Here is a 15,252-nt window from a genome sequence, read left to right on the forward strand (position 1 = left end):
TTCAATATCACAGTAATCCTAGTCTATGTCCCAATCACTAATGCCAAAGCTGAACAATTCTATGAAGACTTAAAAGACCTTCTAGAACTAATACTGGAGAAGGCAATGGCACCCCACTTCAGTACTCTTGCCTGGAAAATCCCATGGACGGAGGAGCCTGGTGGGCTGCAGTCCATGGGGTCGCTAGGAGTCGGACACGACTGAGCAGCTTCACTTTGACTTTTCACTTTCATGCATTGGAGAAGGAAATGGCAACCCACTCCAGTGTTCTTGCCTGGAGAATCCCAGGGACAGGGGAGCCTGGTAAGCTGCTGTCTCTGGGGTTGCACAGAGTTGGACACGACTGAAGTGACTTAGCAGCAGCAGCAGCAGAACTAACACCAAATGGCATTTGGTGCTACTTTGGAAGTAAAGACCTCAAGGGAGCTGAAGGTTGTGGGAGCCATCGGACCTGTGCATCTCTGAATGTGAAAGGACCATGTGTGTCAGAAAACGAGCTTGGTGTCGGTGGCACGAGTCAGTGGAAAATCTGTGGCCTGAACCCCACAACGACGCTCGCATCTACTTTGAAGTAGTCAACCAGCACAACGCCTGGATCCCGCAAGGAGGCCGAGGCTCCATCCAGTTTATCGTGCACTACCAGCACTCCAGCACCCAGCAGCGCATCGGTGTGACCACCGTTGCCCGCAATCGGGCAGATGTGCAGAGCCAGCTGAAGCACATCAAAGTGGTGTTTGACCAGGAGGCAGCTGCGATGCTTATGGCGCGGCTGGGGGTGTTCCGAGCCACGTCAGAGGAGGGGCCGGACATGCTCCGGTGGCTGGATCGACAGTTCATCCGGCTGTGTCAGAAGTTTGGACAGTATAACAAAGAGGACCCCATGTCATTTAGGTTTTCAGATTCCTTCTCTCTATACCCTCAGTTCATGTTCCATCTTAGAAGATCTCCATTCCTTCAAGTCTTCAACAACAGCCCTGACGAGTCGTAGTATTAATGGCAGCACTTTGCCTGGCAGGATCTCACCCAGTCCCTCATCATGATTCAGCCCATCCTGTATTCCTACTCCTTCCACGGGCCCCCAGAGCCTGTGCTCCTGGACAGCAGCAGCATTCTTGCTGACAGAATTCTGCTCATGAACACTTTCTTCCAAATTGTCATTTATCTTTGTGAGACCATAGCCCAGTGGCGGAAAGAAAGCTACCAGGACGTGCCCGAGTAGGAAAACTTTAGCACCTCCTGCAGGCGCCCCTGGACGATGCACAGGAGATCCTGCAGGCGAGGTTCCGGGTTGCCGCGATACATTCATATGGAGCACAGGGGCAGCCAGGCTTGACTTCTTTTGTCCAAAGCGAATCCGTCTCAGACACACAATAACCTGTATGCTTGGGGACAGGAAATGGGAGCACTCATCCTCACTGATGACATTAGCCCACAGGTGTTCATGGACCATCTGAAGAAGCTGGCTGTCTCCACTGCTTGTTGAGCTAAGGATATGGTCAGGAAATGGAAGAAAACACTGTCACTTTGTGCTCACAATTGTTTATCAAGGCTTAACATTCCTTTTACTTTGTCAGTGGATTTTAATAAATAATCAAAGGAAGTCTTTAGATTTTAATTTATTTATATTCCTTATCTGTGCCCTTTTCTTACTCCATACAATTATAAGGTCATAAAGATTTTGGTATTGGCAGATGTTTATATGCTTCTTGTATCCAAAATTAGAGTCTGTATAAAATCAGAGCTAATGTATTTTGGCAACTTGCTTACATGAAAATCATAATGATCAGAAAGGAAATAAATTTGGATGAAGGAAAAAAAAAAAAAAAACATGTCCTTTTCACCATAGGGGACTGGAATGCAAACAGGAAACCCCTTTTTATAACGATGCTTAAATAACCTGCCTGAGTTTGCAGATCTGGGAACTGGTGCCAGACAGTGTCCAGCTTAGAGCTGAGGTATTTCTCCCTGTCTTACTTCCTCTCACTGCAGTTTTCATCGTGAATATGCCATATTTTGATGACCTTATCAGCTAACTAAACTTTGATGACTTTAGTGGGGATCTAACTTGCCCTTGGGACATTGTTTGTAGGGTTCCATCGCAGGCTTGCAAGACCTATGTCTTCCCCACCCCTCCCCCTCCATCAGGTTTTTTTATACAAAAAGGATTTTCTCAGGCTGGATGGTCTTTTCTTAGAGTCGACCAGAACCTAGGCCTCACTTCTGGCAACTTCCATCGAAATCTAGTTCTCCAACTTCACCCTCATCGTATACCCGCTCTTGCCACCTCACCTTGGGCAGACCACAGATGCGTTCTTTAGGACCACATGTGGAAAGAGAAGCCATTCTGAGACTTCTGCCCTTCCAAAGGGATTATTATTGCTGAGTCAGTGCTCTCTGTGAGTTCTTTTGGTGGATCAAGTTCAGGTAAAGAGAGAAGCCAACCACCCACACACACCATCTGCATGGGGCCTGCCTAAAATAGCATCACTGAGATAGCAAGCATTCCTAGTCCCAGACTATGACATCAAGTGGGCTTCTCTGGTGGCTCAGTAGTAAAGAATCTGCCTGCTAATTCAGGAATGCAAGGTCAATCTCCAGGTTGGGAAGATCCCCTGGAGAAGCAACCAGCAACTCACTCCAGTACTCTTGTCTGGGAAATCCCATGGAGAGAGGAGCCTGGTGGGCTACAGTCCATGAGGCTGCAAAGGGTTGGACACAACTTAGTGACTAAATAGCAGCAACAACATGGCATCATCTAAGAATGAAAAAGTCACATTAGATAGTTGGCCTGGGCTTGGAACTTTATTTTGGATCTGTATCTTTATTCCAAAAGGTCCATTTAATTTCCATGTTGGGAATTTTCCCTCCATTTCCTATACCAAAGAGAAGAGAGTACTTCCCTTTGCAGAGGTCTAGAACCCTATTGACTGAGCTTGGGAAATCAGGAACATAGCAGAACTGCTTGTGAGATTGACAGGCACTGAGTGCATCGTTATCTTAGTTAGAGGCCAGCAACTCTCAGGGGATCTTCCTGTGGGTTAATACTTGACATACTTATGGAGGGAGGAATTGGGTCCTTGGGATGTGAGGGGAGGGTAGTCACCTGTGCCCCTTGGGAAAAATGCTATCAGCATCCTGCCCTTGGTTGTCATTGCCTGATGCCAGGTCAGAGCTGAACCTGTATAAAAGGCAGAAGCTCCTGGCAGCACCTCAGTCCACCTGCCTCCAGGGTAATCTGCTCCAGTGTTGAGCCAGGTAAAGGACCAAGAGGGACTATTGGTGCTGGTGCTTTGGGCAGAGAGAAGCCCTGGGTGGAGGCTGAAGACAGCCTTGAAGGAAGACAAGGAGAAAAGTGGATTTGGCAGGGAAGTTTCTGCTGGAAAGGGGAGGGAGGATTACAAGGAAAAGGACTGGCATCTTTCTGAAGTTGCAAAAAGTTCATTTGAAATTATGGAGTTCCTAGGTTGAAACTCTTTGCATGTCTCTTGTAACTCATTTGGGGAGACTGGGTTTTAAAATCTGATCACCATAAAGAAGAACTCTTGTGAAATTATAGTTCAGTTTTAAATGTAAGGAAGTTATTTTGGGTTAGTTAAACTTAAAATTTCTCTATTTTCTTCCAGCTCCATTCAGTTTCTGCCAAGATGTCCTGCCAGCAAAACCAGCAGCAGTGCCAGCCCCCACCCAAGTGTCCCCCTAAATGCCCACACAAGTGTACTCCTAAGTGTCCTCCCAAGTGCCCAGCCCCATGTCCCCCTCCAGCGTCTTCCTGCTGTGCCCCCAGCTCTGAGGGCTGCTGCAGCTCTGGGGGTGGAGGCTGCTGCCTGAGCCACCACAAGCTTCGCAGATCTCTTCGACGCCGACACCAGAGCTCTGGCTGCTGTGGCAGTGGCGGTGGCCAGCACTCTAGGGACTCTGGCTGCTGCTCTGGGGGCTCCAGCTGCTGCTCTGGGGGCTGCTGCTGAACTGGGTCATGAAGACCAACTGAAGAGCAACACTCCAGGATTCAAAGAGCTGATGATCTGCCCAGCCTGAGTCTTCTCTTTTTCTGGCTTGGAAGATTGCAAGAAGAGAACGGAAGGGCTTCCGAAACACTCAGAACGTCCCTCTTCTTCCTGCCACGTTCTTCCCATGGTGAGGTCTAGAGGTTTAACCTCTGATACTCACTGGCCTGATTTCCCACTAGATATAGTTCTTTGGAGGACTCAGTATTGGAATTTGGGTTATCACTGTAACCATAAAGCTTTTTATTCGTGGTGTCACTGCCTCTTGATTGTTTCGTTCACCTCTCCCACTCCCCACCCACTGCCTCAAGCCATCTTCCCTCCCCTTCTTCTAAATACAAGTCAACACTTAAAAAATCAGTTTGGGAAACAGATTTTGCACCAAAACTACTCAGACCTCTGGGAAACAATATTTCCTTTTATGATCTGAAGGAGGGGACTTTAAGCTTGAAGGAAAAAATCATGTTGGAGACCATACTCTGACATAAGCTTCCCATGAGAAGGGTTGGGAACATGCTTTTCCAAAAGGAGTTGGTGGGTCCCAGAAAGGTCACAGTGAGATGACTCTGAGAGGGTTTCCTTCCAGCATTGTTGATTATTTAAAAAAAAAAAAAAAACAAAACCACAACTTTATTTCCTAGTCACAGGCAATAAGATCACACAAAGTGGGCTCCAGTGAATAAACACTTTTACTTTACTGATTATTATAATCCTGGGTGCTTCCGTTAATTGACTAGAGAGGGGAACTGATGGAGGTTAGTTTCTGGGGCATGAGTTTAGGAGGCAGGTATGGAATTTCTGAGTCCATTTCCTCTGGCTCCTGAAAGCCAGAGTTTGAGTCTGAGTAGGGAACCAAGAGGGGCTTATCAGGTGGCTCAGTGGTAAAGAATCCACCTGCCAGTGTAGGAGATGATGGAGACTTGGGTTCAATCCCTGGGTCAGGAAGATCCCTTGGAGAAGGAAATGGCAACCCACTCCGGTATTCTTGCCTGGGAAATCCCATCGACAAAGGAGCCAGGCGGGTTATAATCCATGGGGCTGCAAAGAGTCAGACATGACTAAGTGTCTGAGCACAGGGAACCAACAAGGATTCCTTCCTCTGCACCGCTTTGGTTGGGGTGGGGGGAGGTGATGTGTGAGGAGGGGATGCAGGCGAGAGCCCCGGGAGCTTCTGTCACTGGGTTGGGTTTTTCCATTAGGAATAGTCTGATTCCTTCAGGAAAGACTCAAAAAGTTAGTGATAGAAATAATTCTGAATAAGCCTTTTATGTTCAAGATGAACAATTAGCCCTTCCTTCGATAAGAGTTAGCAGTGATGGGTAATGAACGTTAGTATATGAGGCTATGGCAAGTCCACACAATGAGCATGTTCTTGCCCAAATCGTTTCCCAGAGGAGATCCTGTCTGCATCTTGTTACTCCATTACTTCCTTCTCTTTTCTACTATTGACCTCACCTCTCTAATATCTCATCTGTACTCACTAACAGGTGGCCCTAGGTACATCAACCTGTTAATCAGGCTCTAAAGCCATGTTAAATGAAATTGGTATCTTTTCGTGACTTACCTTTCTTTGTCTGACACACCCAGCTCACTCATTCCCAAACCTGTCTCACCATCAATTCTTGAATTCTTAGTCTTGGATTTCTCTTTTACCTTACATTCATGGTTGTGGGCAGCTGCACTGATTAAGAAGCAGTTCTGATACCAGTTAACCTCCAAAGTCTCTCCCAATTCTTAAAAGCTGGTTATTCTGTATGTGTGTGTTAGTTGCTCAGTTGTATCTGACTCTTTGCAACACATGGACTATAGCCTGCCAGGCTCCTCTGTCCATGAAGCTCTCCAGGCAGAATACTGGAGAAGATCCCCTGGAGTGGGTAGCATTCCATTCTCCAGGGGATCTTCCCAACCCAGGGACTGAATCTGTATCTCTTGCATTGCAGATGGATTCTTTACCATCTGAGCCACCAGGGAAGCCCTAGTTATTCTAAAGGCACCATTTTTGATGGACACCTTGGACCTTGGGACAGGTCTCCTAGCCTCCCTCCACCCTCTTTCTCCACACTTCCTTCCTTTCTTTCTCTTTCTTTCCTCCCTTCCTCCTTCTCTTTTTCTTCCTCCCTTCTTTTTTCTTCCTTCTTCCCTTCTTTCTTTCTCTTCACATTGGGCAGTGGCCCCAGGGAGAACCTGTCTTCAAAGGGAGTTTGAGATGAGGTCAGGAGCAGAGAGTCTCACAATCTGGCTTAGTATTTGTCACCTGGACCAGCATCCTGCATGAGTTTTTCTTTTAGGTCCATCAGGGCTATATGGGAGTATGATAGATAACCTGACTGCATTCATAGCTTTCCTGGTCTTAACTGTTCCATAACTTTGCTTGGGTTTTTCTTCCTGTCTTCAGTGACAGAGAGAAATTGCCACTGAGGTTCCTGTAGGCACATTTCCACCATCATCTTCACTCAGTCCCACCTGGAAGCATTTGGATGAAACCCATCAGGCTTTTCCCATAAACTGTGGTCTTCCTTGAGGGGCTAAGGACCAAGATCCTGAGAGATGTGAACCAAGATACCAACTAGACTACAAACGACCATCTAGATAACTACCTTGGGCTGAGTGTGTGAACAGGGGAACAGTGTGTGTGTGTGTGTGTGTGTGTGTGTGTTTATGTGTATGACTGTATACTGTAGAAAAGGGCAAGGAGAATAGGTCCCAAGAGAGGGCCAGACCTCTCCTCACTTGGGCCCCCAGGCCCTGTCTTAGCACACACACAGCCCTCCCAGCTATGAACAGAGTCCTATTTGGAAAGTAAACATGCTGCAGCAATCCTGGCACCTCTGTGAGGTGACTTGAATACACACGTGCACCACCTACGGGGCTACCTGAGTGATGAATGTCTCTGGGATGTGTCAGCTGACCATGTCTGTCGGGAAATGGGCCCCTCCCGAGAGCCAGTGCCTAACTGGGTTCTTATAAAAGGTTCTCTGGCTGGACACTGCTCAATCCACTGCCTAGCAGGGCGCCCACTCCAGCTGCAAAACTGAGTGAGTCTTTCAGCGAAGCCAGGGCCTGGTAAGTCTCCAAGTGGGCCTTGGGGGAGGAGGATGGGAAGAGTTGAAGACAGAGGGGAGGTGAAGGCAGAACACAGCTAGCGGGGAGATGTAGGAGGAAGGCCCTGGAGAGGGCCCCAAGCTTCCAGTGAGCTGACCTTGCCCTCAGTGAGCACATAGAAGCTGGATAGGGGGTGGGGGCGCTGCATGGTTACACAGCAAGTCTACAGTAGAGATGTGACTCTGCTAGAACCCAGATCGTTGGCTCCCTGGCCTGCGATGTATTTCTATCCTTTGCCCCACTGTCCTTTTCCTTACGGTGGGGGATGACAGGCGTAGGCCAGGACATGCTTCTGGTGTTTGTGGATCCTTTAGACCCAAATGACTGGGACAGACAGACGCACGTGTGACTTGAGTATTTTCTAACTATCATTGTCGTTTAGTCACTTAGCCATGTCTGGCTCTTTGCGACCCCGTGGACTATATATAGCCCACCAGGCTCCTCTGTCCATGGGGATATCCAGGCACGGACACTGGAGTGGGTTGCCATTCCTTCTCCAGGGGATCTTCCCCGACCCAGGGATCTAACCTGAGTCTCCTGCTTGGCAGGTGGCCTCTTTACCACTGAGCCACTGTGGAAACCCCATTAGTGTTAATGCAATGCTGACGGCTAGGCAAACAACACTTGAAGGCCTATGGCTACAGAGAAATGGGTGAGGGGAAAAGAGACGGGAGAAGATTTTGGATGAATCAGACAGAAAAATTGCCACAATATCCTTTCTTTTCCACTGAAAGAGTAAGAACTTGGGTGGTCCTTACTCTAGTCGGAGAAAATGGGTACCCATTGATTTCTTTTCATAGGCTGTGGCTACTCTAGGCAGGTTTTAACTCAGGGGAACTCACTCACTGAAATATCTGTTTGGAGTTTTCCTTTGCTTTCCCTTTTTCTTGCTCTGTGTGTGTGTGTGTGTGTGTGTGTGTGTGTGTGTGTATGTGTTTTCCTTCCTGACATTAGGCCAGGCTCACGTGCTCACAAAGTCACATCTCAAAAGCCCTGTTTGGAAAGACACAGAACTCGCATATGAAAAGCTACTTCTCTTTCAGGTTCTCCGTGACGATGTCCTCTCAGCAGAGCGCCAAAGGCTCTCCCAGGGGCTCTTCGCAGGGCCCTTGTCCCGCCCCTTGCCCCGCCCCGGAGCCGGACACCTCCTCCTGCAGCTCTGGGTGCTGCGGCAACGGCTGCTGCGGCAACGGCTGCTGCGGCAACGGCTGCTGCGGCTCCAGGGGAGACTCTGGCTGCTGCGGCGACTGTGGCTGCGGCGGCTCCAGCTCCGTCGGTTGCTGCTGCTTCCCCAGGAGGCGCCGCCGGCAGGGTAGACGCGGCTGCGGCTGCTGCGGAGGCAGCAGCCAGAGGTCCCAGTACTCCAGCTCCTCCGGCTGCTGCGGATGCTGAGGCCACTCCCAAACCCTCGCGAGAGCTGCTCCCACCCCGCGCCTGTGCCCCTCCGTACCGCGCTCCCCTGTGAGGCGGGGCCTCAGAGTTTGCCTCCCCGCAAAGCTAACTGCTCTTGGATGTTCGGACACCCACTCTATCTGTATTCAGCCTCACAAAGCTCCCTGACCCACGTGTGCTTTTTCTCCTTGGGAACCTGAAAGCCGTGGGTGGACTTTACTCTCTGCAAGGGCCTGCACACAGTTGGCGCTCAATAAATGCTTACAGATTTGATTGTTGTTTGAAGACATGTCATAATAAAGCTTCTACCTCCTGAGAACACTCCCTTTGTTATTCTTTCGTTTGTGTATTTATCATCGTGTTCTGTTACTCCATCCTCTCCGCTCAGCTCTGGCTTGGCAGATTTGTAAATGGCGGGAAACTGAAATTCATGCCTGCATAAGAGTGGCTTTCTGGTACTTAATCTTGATAGCAGGAGTCACATATGGAGCCAGGCAGTGTTCTGAGGGCTTTATGGGACATGCATCATCTCACGGTGACTCAAAGAGGTAGGTGCTGTTAGCCCCATTTTACAGAAGAGAAACTGAGGTTAAGGAGCTGGTTGAAAGTCACTCAGCCAATGCAAGATGGACAAGCCAGGACTTATGCTCCTAACTGCTCTGCTTGGTCCTGGGAAGCCTTCCAGAGCCTTGCTCCATGGAGGTGCTCACTCGCCTATCCATCAGGCACAGGCAGCTGTGGGGCAAAGGTTTGGATATGCAGTTCTTAAGGGGCTTTGGAATCAGGTGAGCTGAGACTTAACTTTTGGTACAGAGGATCACTAGCCAACTGCTTTGCCAGGTGGCTGTTCCAGGAGACTGCGAATCTCCTCCTCCAAGCCTCAGTCATGCAGCTGAGGTCCAACAGGGAGCCATGGGTTTTCGGGACCCTGCAGGATGAAAAGTGCCGGGCATGGAAATGTGGGAATGTCGTTCTCTAGAGGTGATGGTTGTGATGGAGCCATCCTGAGTAGCTCCGAAACCCCATCCTGCAGGCACAGACCTCATTCAGTCATTTCAGGAAGAGGAAACACAACAGTGTCCTCTGTAGCAGTGTCTGCTGGGCTCACAAGGGACAAGGCGATAATAACGGTGTTAATAATAGTGACAATAGTTACCATCTGTTGGGCATGCACTCTGTTCTCATGCTTCCTTGGCCACAAGGTTAGTTGTGTTACATATATTATCTAATTTAAATCTTCACAATAATCTCAATATATAGACATGAAGTTCCCTATTTTTTAGGTGATGATGAAACTGGGGATCAGTTTCAGTGGCCAAAACTGCACAGCTAGTGAGAGTCCCAGGCCCCCAAATGGTGAGTGAGGGTGATGAGATTTGAGTTGGGGTCTGTCTGACTTCAAAGTCCATCTTCTCAGACTCAAGGTGTCATATTCTCCTGCTTTAGAAATCACCATCACACTCTGGCCTCTGCAGACACACCCAGCCTCTTAGAAAATTGAAGCTTGGCTTCTTGGCTGCTGCTCCATCCATGACCCAGTGACTGGTAAACTCTGTCACGGCATCCACCCGCCCAAGTTATTTGCTTAGAGGCAAGGTCAGAAATGCTTCATTGATTCATCCAGATTATTTAAAGTTGAGGCTCAATGACCCCTGTCAGGGAGGCTCTGAAAGGCAGTCCCACTCTAGATGGGAGGGGCCCTGTTTCCATCTCTTAGACTCTGTAGTTTCCAGTGGGAGGTGATTTGTGGAAATTGTTTACAAACAAATGACATCACCCATGGACCTGACACTCCCACACCAGTGATGTGTGTTGAGGCAACAATCCCTGGAACTTGGTGGAGAGGTGAGGTGGGAAGGGAGAACTGCCTGACTCAGAACAGACAGATTGGAAAACCAACCTCAGGGTGGGAGGTAACCCTTAATCAGGAAGCTGAGGCATGAGTTTTGGGAAAGAAAGAGGGTGATTCACTGAGAGACATGTGAACCCAATGGGAGTACATGCCCTTGAACATGAGGCACAAAGATATGAATTAAACGGCTGGCTGTGAGATGGTGGTACTGCCAGGTTCAAGTGTCCCTGACCCCCAGCAGGCCAGTGCAGGGAGACTCTGATGAGAGAGGTTTGGGCATTCTAAGAATAGTTCTATTACAGAGACCCAGAAAGCTACTTTGGATGGGCTAGAGTTCTTTGCTCATGGCCGCGTAGCCTTTTCTGATTTCCAACAGCAGGTAAAGCTATATTAGTGCTGTAGGCATTCCCTTGGAGGTGGTGGCAGTCACCTCTGGGAATGCTGGACCTGAGGGGAATTGGCAACATGAAATTGTACTCAAAGCTTGTCACCCAAGTACACTGTGACAGGCAGAATCAGGTTTCTTATCGTCTTTGGAGAATAAGGCTGAAAATTACCAGTAAGACAATGACAACATTGCTGAGAGTATTTTATTCATGAACTGGATCCAGTTCCTGCTTAATTTATGTTATTACAGTAATGAAAACAGCAACTTATATAGAACTTAGCAGTTTTTAAGGTGTTTTCACATATCTCTTTCATAGTCTATAAGACATATTATGTTCTATGTTCAACAGATTGGGGGAGGCTCTGAGAGTTTACCTGATACACTTGAGGTTATTCAGCCAAGAAGTGGCAGTCTCTGGACTAGGATTTGTACTGCTCTCCAAGAGAGCCAAAAGCCACTTCTTTTTAAAAAACAAAACAAAAGAAAACATAATTGGAGTATAAGTTACAATGTTCTGTTAGTCTTAGATGTACAGAAAAGTCAATCAGTTACATATACACACGTGTGTGTGCTAAGTCACTTCAGTCATGTCCTACTCTTTGTGACACTATGGATTGTAACCCATCAGGCTCCTTTGTCCAGGGGATTTTCCAGGCAAGAATACTGGAGTGGGTTGCCCTCGCCTTCTCCGGGGGATCTTCCTGACCAAGGAATTGAATCCACATCTCTTTAAGTCTTGGCATTGGGTTCATTACCACTAGTGCCACTTGGAAAGCCCATTCATATATCCACTCTTTTCTGGATTCTTTTCACATATAGGTCATCACAGAGTCTTGAATAGAGTTCCCTGTGCCTTACAATAGGTCCTTACTAATTATCTATTTTGGAGAAGGCAATGGCACCCACTCCAGTACTCTTGCCTGGAAAATCGCATGGACGGAGGATCCTGGTAGGCTGCAGACCATGAGGTTGTGAACAGTCGGATACGACTGAGCGACTTCCCTTTCACTTTTCCCTTTCATGCATTGGAGAAGGAAATGGCAACCCACTCCAGTGTTCTTGCCTGGAGAATCCCAGGGATGGGGGAGCCTGGTGGGCTGCCGTCTATAGGGTCGCACACGACTGAAGCGACTTAGCAGCAGCAGCAGCAGCAGTTATCTATTTTATATAGAGTAGTGTGCATATGTCTTTCCTAGTTTCCCAATTTATTTCTACCAGCTGCGTAGCCCTGGTAACCATAGTTTGCTTTATGCATCTGAAGAGCCACATCTTAATCTGCACACTGGGATAGTTGAATGTTACTGTTGTTTAGTCGCTAAGTTGTGTCCAACTCTTTCTCAACCCCATGGAATAGAGCCTGCCAACCTCCTCTGTCCATGGGATTTCCCAGTCAAGAAAACTGAAGTGGGTTCCCATTTCCTTCTCCAGGGGATCGTCCTGACTCAGGGATTGAACCTATGTCTCCTGCATTGACAAGTGAGTTCTTTACCACTGAGACACCCTGGAATAATGGCACCCAAATAATTATTTAGAGACAATGTTTATTTACTGCTTATTTGTCATTGTATTCCTAGCATTTAAACTGTTCCAGGAACATATTAAAAGTTATAAGTAAATGGATGTTAATTAGTGTATCATGTGTAAAATATTGAATTAAACAATTCTAGGAGATGCACAAATATATGTCTTGACCACAAGAAGATTATAGTCTGACTTGAGAAACATGGTAAACAAATATACAAGATATGAATGATAATATCACATACAAGAAATAATGTCACAAACAGATATATATATATATATTATATACAAATACAGGAAAAATAAAAAACAGAACAGGACATAGATAAGCACTACAAGGGTTCAAATGAATTTAGATGAGAATTTTTTGTGTGTATCACGCTCAATTGCTCTGTTGTGTCTGACTCTTTGCAACTCTATGGACTGTGGCCCACCAGGATCCTTTATTCATGGAATTATACAGGCAAGAATACTTGAGTGGGTTGCCATTTCCTCTTCCAGGGATCTTCCTGACCCAAGGATTGACTCTGGCTCTCCCACATCTCCTGCATTGACAGGTGGATTCTTTACCTGTGAGCCAGGGAAGCCTGTACACACACTACTGTGTGTATATATAAAATAGATAAATACAAGAACCTATTAACTAGTACAAGGAACTTGACTCAATATTTTGTAATAACCTGTAAGGGACAGGAATCTGAAAAAGAATAGACAGATATGTAAAAAAAAAAAAATAAGTTGTGTAACTTCTCTGAAGCCTCAGTTTCTTCATTTGTAAAATTTAGCCTACTCTATATGGTTGCAAAAGAAATTAAATGACATCATGTGTGTAAATCCACTTAGCACAATGAGTACCCAATAAACTGTAGCTGTTATTATTGTACTTGGCTGCAATCACCGAAATGACAGAATGATCTCTGTTCATTTCCAAGGCAAACCAATCAATATCATGGTAATCCAAGTCTATGCCCTGACCAGTAATGCAGAAGAAGCTGAAGTTGAACGTTTCTATGAAGACCTACAAGACCTTTAGAACTAACACCCAAAAAAGATGTCCTTTTCATTATAGGGGACTGGAATGCAAAAGTAGGAAGTCAAGAAACACCTGGAGTAACAGGCAAATTTGGCCTTGGAGTACAAAATGAAGCAGGGCAAAGGCTAATAGAGTTTTGCCAAGAGAACACATTGGTCATAGCAAACACCCTCTTCCAACAACACAAGAGAAGACTCTACACAAGGACATCACCAGATGGTCAACACTGAAATCAGAGTGATTATATTCTTTGCAGCCAAAGATGGAGAGGCTCTATACAGTCAGCAAAAACAAGATCAGGAACTGACTGTGGCTCAGATCATGAACTCCTTATTGCCAAATTCAGACTGAAATTGAAGAAAGTAGGGAAAACCACTAGACCATTCAGGTATGACCTAAATCAAATCCTTTATGATTATGCAGTGGAAGTGAGAAATAGATTTAAGGGACTAGATCTGATAGAGTGCCTTATAAAATATGGATGGAGGTTCGTGACATTGTACAGGAGAAAGGGATCAAGACCATACTCAAGAAAAAGAAATGTAAAAAAGCAAAATAGCTGTCTGAGGAGGCCTTACAAAGAGCTGTGAAAAGAAGAGAAATGAAATGCAAAGGAGAAAAGGAAAGATATACCCATTTGAATGCAGAGTTCCAAAGAATAGCAAAGAGAGATAAGAAAGGCTTCCTCAGAGATCAATGCAAAGAAATAGAGGAAAACAATAGAATGGGAAAGACTAGAGATCTCTTCAAGAAAATTAGAGATACCAAGGGAACATTTCATGCAAAGATAGGCTCAATAAAGGACAGAAATGGCATGGACCTAACAGAAGCAGAAGATATTAAGAAGAGGTGGCAAGAATACACAGAACTGTACAAAAAAAGCCTTCACAACCCAGATAATCACGATGGTGTAATCACTCATGGAGAGCCAGACATCCTGGAATGTGAAGTCAAGTGGGCCTTAGAAAGCATCACTACGAACAAAGCTAGTGGAGGTGATGGAATTCCAGTTGAGCTATTTCAAATCCTGAAAGATGATGCTGTGAAAGTGCTGCACTCAATATGACAGCAAATTTGGAAAACTCAGCAGTGGCCACAGGACTAGAAAAGGTCAGTTTTCATTTCAATCCCAAAGAAAGGCAATGCCAAAGAATGTTCAAACTACCGCACAACTGCATTCATCTCACATGCTAGTAATGTAATGCTCAAAATTCTCCAAGCCAGGCTTCAGCAATACGTGAACCGTGAACTTCCTGAGGTTCAAGCTGGTTTTAGAAAAGGCAGAGGAACCAGAGATCAAATTGCCAACATCCGCTGGATCATCGAAAAAGCAAGAGAGTTCCAGAAAAACATCTATTTCTGCTTTATTGACTATGCCAAAGCCTTTGACTGTGTGGATCACAATAAACTGTGGAAAATTCTGAAAGAGATGGGAATACCAGACCACCTGACCTGCCTCTTGAGAAACCTGTATGCAGGTCAGAAAGCAACAGTTAGAACTGGATACAGAACAACAGATTGGTTTCAAATAGGAAAAGGAGTACGTCAAGGCTGTATATTGTCACCCTGCTTATTGAACTTCTATGCAGAGTATATCATGAGAAATGCTGGACTGGAAGAAGCACAAGCTGAAATCAAGATTGCTGGGACAAATGTCCATAACCTCAGATATGCAGATGACACCACCCTTATGGCAGAAAGTGAAGAAGAACTAAAAAGCCTCTTGATGAAAGTGAAAGAGGAGAGTGAAAAAGTTGGCTTAAAGCTCAACATTCAGAAAACGAAGATCATGGCATCCAGTCCCATCAGTTCAGTTCAGTCGCTCAGTCATTTCCAACTCTTTGCGACCCCATGAATCTCAGCACGCCAGGCCTCTCTGTCCATCACCAACTTCCAGAGTTCACTCAGACTCACGTCCATCGAGTCAGTGATGCCATCCAGCCATCTCATCCTCTGTCGT

The 15,252-nt window shown here is 46.4% G+C and overlaps 2 protein-coding genes and 1 pseudogene across 2 annotated transcripts; all 3 read left to right on the forward strand.

Annotated features, from left to right (window-relative positions):
* The first annotated feature begins 208 nt into the window (after positions 1-208).
* LOC147376489 (protein transport protein Sec23B pseudogene) lies at positions 209-1,483 on the forward strand (annotated as a pseudogene).
* Positions 1,484-3,210: 1,727 nt separating this feature from the next.
* Positions 3,211-4,112, forward strand: LOC147376490 (uncharacterized). The gene is made up of 2 exons (XM_086394095.1): positions 3,211-3,255; positions 3,624-4,112. The coding sequence occupies exon 2, from the start codon at positions 3,645-3,647 to the stop codon at positions 3,963-3,965; it is 321 nt and encodes a 106-aa protein (XP_086250221.1). The 5' UTR covers positions 3,211-3,255; positions 3,624-3,644; the 3' UTR covers positions 3,966-4,112.
* A 1,967-nt stretch (positions 4,113-6,079) lies between these two features.
* On the forward strand, positions 6,080-8,819 carry CRCT1 (cysteine rich C-terminal 1). The gene is made up of 2 exons (XM_086394505.1): positions 6,080-7,067; positions 8,150-8,819. Exon 2 carries the CDS (start codon positions 8,163-8,165, stop codon positions 8,496-8,498), a length of 336 nt encoding a protein of 111 aa, XP_086250631.1. The 5' UTR covers positions 6,080-7,067; positions 8,150-8,162; the 3' UTR covers positions 8,499-8,819.
* The last annotated feature ends 6,433 nt before the right edge of the window (positions 8,820-15,252 follow it).

This window comes from Bos grunniens, chromosome 3 (genome assembly GCF_055505025.1).
Source record: "Bos grunniens cultivar Pamir isolate PY7600 chromosome 3, Bosgru_T2T1.0, whole genome shotgun sequence".
Lineage (NCBI taxonomy): Eukaryota > Metazoa > Chordata > Mammalia > Artiodactyla > Bovidae > Bos > Bos grunniens.